General features: G+C 35.2%; 1 protein-coding gene across 2 annotated transcripts; it reads left to right on the top strand.

The window, feature by feature from the left end:
• The first annotated feature begins 5,774 nt into the window (after positions 1 to 5,774).
• Positions 5,775 to 7,689, top strand: LOC142540909 (F-box protein SKIP23). Of its 2 annotated transcripts, none has more exons than XM_075647384.1 (2): positions 5,775 to 7,008; positions 7,358 to 7,689. In XM_075647384.1, the coding sequence occupies exon 1, from the start codon at positions 5,846 to 5,848 to the stop codon at positions 7,004 to 7,006; it is 1,161 nt and encodes a 386-aa protein (XP_075503499.1). In that variant the 5' UTR covers positions 5,775 to 5,845; the 3' UTR covers positions 7,007 to 7,008; positions 7,358 to 7,689. The 2 variants fall into 2 exon arrangements, with proteins under 2 accessions (XP_075503499.1, XP_075503489.1); XM_075647374.1 differs by having other exon boundaries at positions 5,775 to 7,012.
• The last annotated feature ends 1,108 nt before the right edge of the window (positions 7,690 to 8,797 follow it).

The raw sequence follows: 8,797 nt of genomic DNA, 5'->3' as shown, positions 1-8,797 counted from the left end.
TCCAGCACTTTGATATTTCAAGCTGCTGGAACCAGAAGAAAATTACCCCAGTCAGAAGCCCTCGACGCGAAGATCACAAATATATAATTTGTTTCGCGTTTAGACAGCGTTTCGAAGTCGATTTGGACGGAAGAAATTTGATTTCTCTTGTATTCTCTCGAAGCTACGTAAATGAAATGAAGAATTCAAACAGCAAAAATCATTCTTATCTTTCCACCGCCTACGCGCTCGGGCGGTAGAATTCTCGCGCCCGAGCGCGAGACTCTCTGCCCCCGAATTTTGCTTGTACCGCGCTCGGGCGGTCACAAATTACCGCTCGGGCGCGGCATGTTCTGCCCAAACCCACTTGCATCGCGCTCGGGCGGTCGCAAACTACCGCTCAGGGCGCGAAGTGTTCTGCCCGAACACAATTGTCATATACCCTGGCGCTCGGGCGGTCACTTTCTACCGCCCGGGCGCCACATGTTCTGTACAAATATTAATTTTTTGTACTATATTGGCGTCCGGCTTCTGCACTCGAGCTCTTACAACGTCAACTCATATTCAATATTCATTTTCTCAATTTCATTGTCATAATATACATAAAATGCATAATCACATATCAAATTCATGAATTATCGATAATCACATAGGATTTACGATAATACGATACACGGTCCTTACACTAGACGTGATTTAGGGTTCAGCTTTGGAATTTCGGGTGTATCGCATACCACCGTGTGCATGGGGCTAGGTTCCACAGCTAGGTCCATCTAGGAGGGTTCAGGGGTGGGCTAAGAAGAGCTGGTTCTGGTTAGGCATATGGTCGAGTATTTTGGTTCGATAGCGCAACTAGGGTTGGAGTGATTCGGGTTCAGCAAGGTTACAGCAGGGTCCAGAGGGTTTTATAGGATCCTAAATGTCTGGAATTATGTTTTTTAGGGTCTGGTAGGATGTATATATGTTATGATTTGAATTTGAGAAAGTTTGGTTGAGTTTCATGTTAATTCAGGTTAAAACCGAGACCTCGTTCCAAGTTTCAAAAAGAATTATAGAAATTAATGCATGTGCTCGAGTTTACGTTCAGAAATGGTTAAAAGTATGTTTTAAGGTGTTTTGATAATTTTGGTTGGCTTCGGGTCGAAATTTTAAGGTCCAATGGGTAAAATGGTCAATTAGGGTTTCCAGGGGCAAAATGATCATTTTTCATCCGGGTCGAGTTAGCAGTCATGGCAGCGCCCTGATAATCGAAATTGCATGTTTAAAATGTATATGTTTAATATGCATATGAAATTTTATGAAAATACGGAAAATTACGTTGCATACTTGGTTTTAAGAAAATGTACGTTATGCATGAATTTTATAAATGATGAATATGATGGCATGTTTTTGAAGGAGGTGAGTTGATTGTGACTAATATGAACACGAACACGAACATGTAAGGCCAAGGCTCAGTGGATGGGTAAAATTGTCGCTGATGTACTCGCCGTCGGGTACCGCGGCTATACGTAGATGAATCCATCGACTTAGAGCTGATACGAAAGTCACAACTAATGATCTGAATTTAATAAAAGAAAATGAACACATATATGATTGGATGATGAGATATGATTTGAGTATTTTTATGTTTCAATATGTTTAAGTTCACGCTTTTAAAGATCACAAAACTTATTTTAATTACAGTATTTTTCACTGTTGCATGATATGTATATGTACTTGTTATAAAAGTTCAAGTGTGTTGAGTTTTTAGACTCACTAGGTGTGATTGATACATGTGAGCTCAATGATGTGGAGACTGGAGGCGCTGAAGACTGAGTAGGCGGAGTTGTGAGTGTGAGATAACCCGAGGAAACCTTGCATTCTTCCGCATATTATGATTATGAGTCATGGGTGAAACATTATTTTTAGATGTTTTCATCTTTTTATACGTTGTGGATTTTAACAGACTTTTGAATATTGCGTTTGAGTTCTTTTCAAAACAGTAGTCTAGGAGTTGATGATATTTAGGATTTATTTAACTGATTTATTTTTATTCAGTGGTTGAATGACTTTTATTACGCATGGTTGATTGTTTTTATTCGTATGTATGTGCATGGATATTTTCGAACTTAGCTTTCAAAAAAAAAATTCTAGTAATATTTTAGTAGTAGACGTCATAGAAATAAAAGAGTTGTGAACCCTCGGCTAGATGTATCCCTAAATCATTGAGGGTCATACAAATATGGGTATTTTGTTCCCGTTGAGATAATAAATTCAAGGAGTTGAATTTATTATAATTAAAATTTGGAGATAAAAAATTCAATAAGTTGAAATTATGAAAATTGAGAGTTTAAATTATTAAACTCAAAGGTTGAGTTTAGAAAAGATTAAATTAAATATAATGAGAGTATGCATGATGGGCTTGTAGAAGTATAAGTCCAACATGCTAATTAGTTGAAATTCATAATGGACTTTTAAATATTAACTAATTAACTAGTTGTACTAGTCAAATTAATTAAGCTCATTAATATTTAATTAAAGAAGTATAAACCTACAATTAAGGAAACTAGATTAAGTGCTTATGATTTGAAAAGGAGACAAAAACCCTAGCCTCTATAGCATAAAATTTTCGAAAACTCTTCTTCACAACACCTCCAAATTTTCAGCCAACTTTAAAAGGTTTAGGGTTTGAGCCTCAACTCAATTTTTGATCTCAACGTTAAATATCTTCTAAATTTATAGTACAATTTAGAAGATGAGCAAACATTTTAGTTGTGGACTTGATTGGAGAATCGAGGAAAAGCTTCAAGAAGATCATTCGTAGGGAGTACTACAAGAGCTATCTCCACCAATCCCGGAATAGTTGGTGCCAAGTGATTCATTCACTATAGGTATATTCATAAAAGCCCTATGAATGCTTCTTATTCCTTAAACTATACGAGTTTCCAAAGACGTTATTTGAACGCCAAGTTGAAATTTTAAAACTTCCACTCTGTTTTGGATACGAGAAAATCGATTTCCAGCACACCCAGATTTCCAGTAATCTTAGCACTATCAAAATGAATTCAGGAAGTTGTTCATGAAATATGGAAAATAATGCTTATTTGTCAAGAGGAGATATTTTGAAGCTTTAAATTTTTAGTGTAGCACTAGAACCAGCCGAAAAAGGCTTGCATTAAGCCTTTCACTTCACCAAGTTGAGAAGATCAGACATGAACATTCAAAAGTTCATCAAGAATCCCCCGGAGAATGGAACACCTCTTGTTCCATCACTCACTGAATACAACATCTCCACTAGACGATCATGAGGATTTTAGGTTTGTCTTACAGAGATGGACAAAGTCAAATTTCTATTTAAATTTTATCAAAATTCTATAAATGAGATCTTTTCTGTTGAATACCATGACAGAAAAAACTACAAGCTTTGCAGAAGAAATATTTGAAAAGAAAAGAAATCTTATATGAAACAGCAAGATATCAGGAGGTGAAGAAACTCGTCGGAAATTCCACAATATGGCTCATGTGGGAAGATTTTCAGAAGAAATTTTCCTAGAATGCCCAAACCAGAAAGAGCCATAATTCGGAAAAGGTTTTCAGCACGAATCCGACCGAAAACATAATGTAGAAATAAGTCCAAGTGGTGAAAATTCACACAAGTTACGTTTCCACGGAGACCATACAAAATCAAAAGATTCACCGACAAAAGTAAAGAAAGCATGTGATCCAACAACTTCATTATTAGATATTGAATCACCCAACTATTACAATATGACAGACCACTAACTAGTGATACATCAACTAAAAGATGTTGTCGGTCACAAATAACAAAGAAATAAAATGTTTAATTTGTTATACGGAAACATGATATATATATATATATAAAACCCTCACATTCATGGTATATAAGTTGAAAATCTTGTGTAGCTCTGTGTCTTTGGACATGCTCAATAGATATAATGACAAGTACAAGAAAAAAAGGTTTGGACATGCTCAATAGATATAATGACAAGTACAAGAAAAAAAGGTTTGGACATGCTCAATATGTTTAGCGGCATATACCAAAAAAAAAAAAAGGCTCAATGATGATTTTGAAAATTTTAAAATAAAATAGAAAACTTAAATTAACTTTTGATGAATAATATGATAAAAGTCTAAGGGGAGTGTATTCATTCTATACTTTCAAAGATTTTTAATGACTTTTTTTAAATGATGGACTTTTGTGAAGTTGATAGATTTTTATTGACTTTCATGGAATCTCATAGAATTGACAAATTTCATAGACTTTTTTTCCAGATTTTTGTAGACTTTTGTAAACTTTTTCATAAAATTATGTGAATTTTGTAGTTTATAATTGTGATTTATTTTTTATTAATTTTTTAAAATAATTATTGGACATAGATAACCTCTTCGATTTTAAATTATTATTTTTATTTATGAATGTAAATGAATTTTACTTACTTAAAAGTTAAATCAATTTAATTTGTGAAAAACGACAAATGAACTATCCAATTTATTGAAATTAAAATTTCAATTCTTTATGTCAATTCAATATATTAATGAATAATATTTTTATAAGTTCATAATAAAATTTTATTAAAAGAACACTCAAAATAATGAGTAGTCTTTTATAAAAAAAATCTAATCATTACTGACAATTTGATCAACATCGTTCTACATTCCATTGGCTATGATATCCCTCCATGCATTAGTATTTGCTCGTTGTTGTTTTTGAGTATTAAATAACTGATCAAAGTCGTCATCTTCATAAACTTGTGCTGATGAAGACAATTGAGCTTCATTATCTAGTTCAATTTGAAATTCATCAAATTGACACTTCTTTCAAAAAAAATTGTGTAATATAGCACATGCCAATACAAACCCTGTTAGGGGTGGGAACAAATACTGAATTTTCGGTATACCGAGATTACCATAACAAAAAAATATTGAATTTACCGAATTTTAAGTATACCGAAGATTTCGATACGGTACGGTAACAATACCGAATTTTTCGGTACGGTAACGATATCCAATTTGAAAATTTTGGTATATACCGAAATACCGAAAAAATATACAAAAATTTTAAAATATATAATATTTTAAAACAATAAATTATAAATTTTTTTAAAATGTAAGGTTTTTTTGGTTCGGTATAGCCGAAAATTTTGGTATAGTATCAGTATGAATTTGCTTAAACAATTATTTAATATATAGATTAACTAAAATTAAAGAAAATAATTAAAAATAAAATGTTATATAATAATTAATAAAAAATTAAATTTTAATTATGTTTTAAAAAGTACAAATAAAAGGTAAAAATAAATAGATGAGAAAAGAATAAAAAGTTTGTATTGAATTTGGGAGATTTCTCAATTAAATGTACATCCAAATCTTTAGGTTGAATCAAAGACTTTTGTTGATATTTTATTGTTGTACCTTAGACTATAATTCTTGTACTTAATAGAATTCCATAGAGTCATTAAAAGTCTATTGACATTTTGAATACCTATAGACTTTTGTAGAGTTTTTAAAAGTCAAGTTTGAATATTACATGACTTTTTAAAATTCTACAAAAGTTTACATTGAATACCACTAAACTTTTATGAAGTATATAAAAGTTAGTTTGAATACCTCTGGACTTTTAAACTTCATAAAAGTCATTAAAAATCTATAATCAATACACTCCTCGGAGTGGACTCCTCAGAGTGGAATGATTTATTTGATATTTGTCGTTAATATTTTAGTAGATAAATCGAGTTTGATTATGTGCCAATATTTTTTTGGATGGTTAAAAATAAAATAAATAATAAGATGAATCAGTGAATCACCGTCTCGGAAAACAGAAGCAGCATCATTTCACACACACTGCAACCAAATTTCAATTTCATCCATGGCGAATTGGGCGAACCTCCCGGCCGAGCTCCTCCACCATATTTGTCAGCACCTCCCTACTTCAACCGACCTCCTACGCTTCCGCTCCGTCTGCCCCACCTGGCGCTCCGCCTCCCCATCACCACCATCCTCCGCATCTCGCTTCCCTATACTTCCCAATTCAGGCATCTCTGACACCACTTGGGGATTTTATCTCTCCAAACGCACTATCTACTCTATCCACTCAGCCCAACCCCACGATCAACCGCCATGGATTGTCAAACTCGAACGCGATAATTCCAACCGAAGCCACCTTCTCAACCCGCTTACCCGATCCCCGCTCAAGCCATTCCCCACTGGTTTCCCCATGTTTTTTAGTTTCTTCAACTTTAGGGTTAAGGAGTTGGGTCAAGAATATGCCCTTCAGTACATTGATTTTAAACCGAGGGCTAACTCGATCGCTGAGGCTGGAAATCTTTACATGGAAAAAGTTGCTGTTATTTCGGATGTAAATAACGGGTTTGTGCTTTTGACCATTCATCTTTCTGGCAAGTTGGTGGTTTATAAGTCTGGTGATGAGAAATGGAGGGTTATTGATGATTTCCCTTCACCCTACGATGATGTGATTTTTAGGGAAGGGAAATTATACGCAGTTGATAACTCGGGGAGAACAGTTTTGGTGAATTATGTCGATTTGAGCGTGAAGGTTGTCGCGAATTCAGTATTCGGTGGGGATAAGAAGTTTCTTGTCAACTCGAACGGGGAATTGCTGTTGGTGGACATGTATTTGAGCAGTGGGCCTGAGAATAATATGGATTTTGATGAATGGTTCGAGTTTTATGATTGTGGTATGAATGAGAGGACTTTAAAGTTTAAGGTGTTCCGTTTGGATGAGAATGCAGGGAGATGGATTGAGGTGAGTGATCTGGGGGATAGAATGTTGTTTTTGGGTGAAAATTCTGCCTTTTCGGTCAATGCATCGGATGTGAGTTGCAAAGGGAACTGCATACTTTTTACGAATCATTGTAGTGGGAGGCAAGAGGATGAGGTGTGGAAGGGTCGGGGAGCTGGAGTGTTTGATCTAGGGAGTGGGAGTATCGAGCCAATTGGTAGTTCAAGTGAGTATTCCAAGATGTTTTGGCCGCCTCCAGAATGGATGTACTCCATCCCCCAGAATTGAAGGTGAGTGCAATCGCTGAAATCTATACTAATTTTGAGAGTTTTCTGGGTCTCATTTGGTTATTTAGCACAACCCTTAACTTCTTACAAAGATTATTTGGTACAAAGAAATTAATTGTATATAGAAGAAACTGGTAATCTTGGTGTCATTAATGTGAGAAGATGGTAACGAGTTAGGGAATTGGTTATAGATGGTATTGATATTTTGCTTCTCAGATTAGACATGACATGTTTTATTGTATCCCAGTCCAACAAAAAAATCTATTTTTTTACATTTGTGTTTTTGGATTTTGCCAATACATTTCATTGTATGGAGCACACTGAATTTGTCGTCGTTCCTATTTGTGTGCAGGCTTGGCTTGGCTTGGATCTACTGAAAATGCTGGAGGCCTATATGTATAAATTAATTATGTTTTGAATTTGTAACTTCGAGTGTTTGAAGGGAGAGGGTTATAGGATTTGACAGAATGCACTCTTTGTCAATAATCAATTTACTTTTCTTAAATCATTTCATTCATTTTCTTAAACCTTGTTTTCAATGCTATCCTCTCTCAAGTTCGGTGCTAATTGACCAATCTTTGCTAATTTATAAATCAGATTATATATTTCATCACCTTCCTTCAGAATGTACTGTATGTACATGTATTTTTATATATAAAATGTGGCTCTAAAGTTATTCCCCTAGACTATGGTTTAATTTGTTAGCCAGCACTGATACAAAAAATAAACATGCCCTTGTTGTGCGTTTTGCCCTCTTGTATTGGGCCTCTAGCTTTATGCTTGTACAACTCAAGTCACACTCCAGTGCATTCTCATGAAGTCTTCTGGAACCAAGACTCCCAGCATAAGACCAGAGTTTGTCCAAAAATCAGCAGGCACCACCTTGTCTAACATATGGTATGATACTCCCAAAACCCATCTCTTACTGAGCTGAGGCCTGGGAAACAGATCTTCCCGGTACTGGGCAATGGAGGCGATGAACAGAATGTCGAATCTTAATGGAGATGTTGAGGAAGGACTATATCACATCTTTTGTATGGAAGGCCATTAAAACCTCCTGATTTAATATTAGAGAACGAACTCTGCTGCAGCGCAACACTTGATGGCATCACTCCGCGCTAAATGCTAGGTTTTCATTTACCCACGAGCAGCGTTCCAGGATTGTCTGCCCTACGTATCCACGAGCAGCTTTCAGAATCATCAAGCCAGAACTCTCTACCATTAATATTATATCGAGCTTCTTAAGTGCTGGTAAATTCATGTAGAAATTGATCGCTATTATGTTCCCTCACCAGGAAATAATAATAATAAAAAAAACTAAGACGAAGGAACTAATAAATAAGCCAGTTTCACGACTAGGGATGACAATGGGCTGGGGTGGGGGCGGGTTTGCCATCCCCATCTCTGAATTTCATCCTCACCTCCATCTCCGCCCCAATCTCCGTTATATCGGGTTAGGGGAATCACCAAACCTGAAACTTCGGGGATCAACTTCCATCTCCGTTTTAAAAATATTAATATTGTAAGACGATAACAAATTTGGAAGATTTTCTCAAACCAAAACTTATTATTATTTTATTAATATTAATAATACTATTATTTTATTATTGATATTATTTTCGAAACGGGTTCGGGGATTTCGAGAATAGGGATAGTAATCTCATATCCGTCCCGATTTATATCGGGGATTTAAAAAAATCCTCGAACCCCAAACCGAACCCAAATCTGAAAAAATTAGAGATCTCCATCCCGGTTTCGGATTTTTTTCGCAGGACCCCAAACCCGTGAGGAA

Source organism: Primulina tabacum, chromosome 1 (genome assembly GCF_025594145.1).
Source record: "Primulina tabacum isolate GXHZ01 chromosome 1, ASM2559414v2, whole genome shotgun sequence".
Lineage (NCBI taxonomy): Eukaryota > Viridiplantae > Streptophyta > Magnoliopsida > Lamiales > Gesneriaceae > Primulina > Primulina tabacum.
This window is presented reverse-complemented; position numbering and strand designations above follow the sequence as displayed.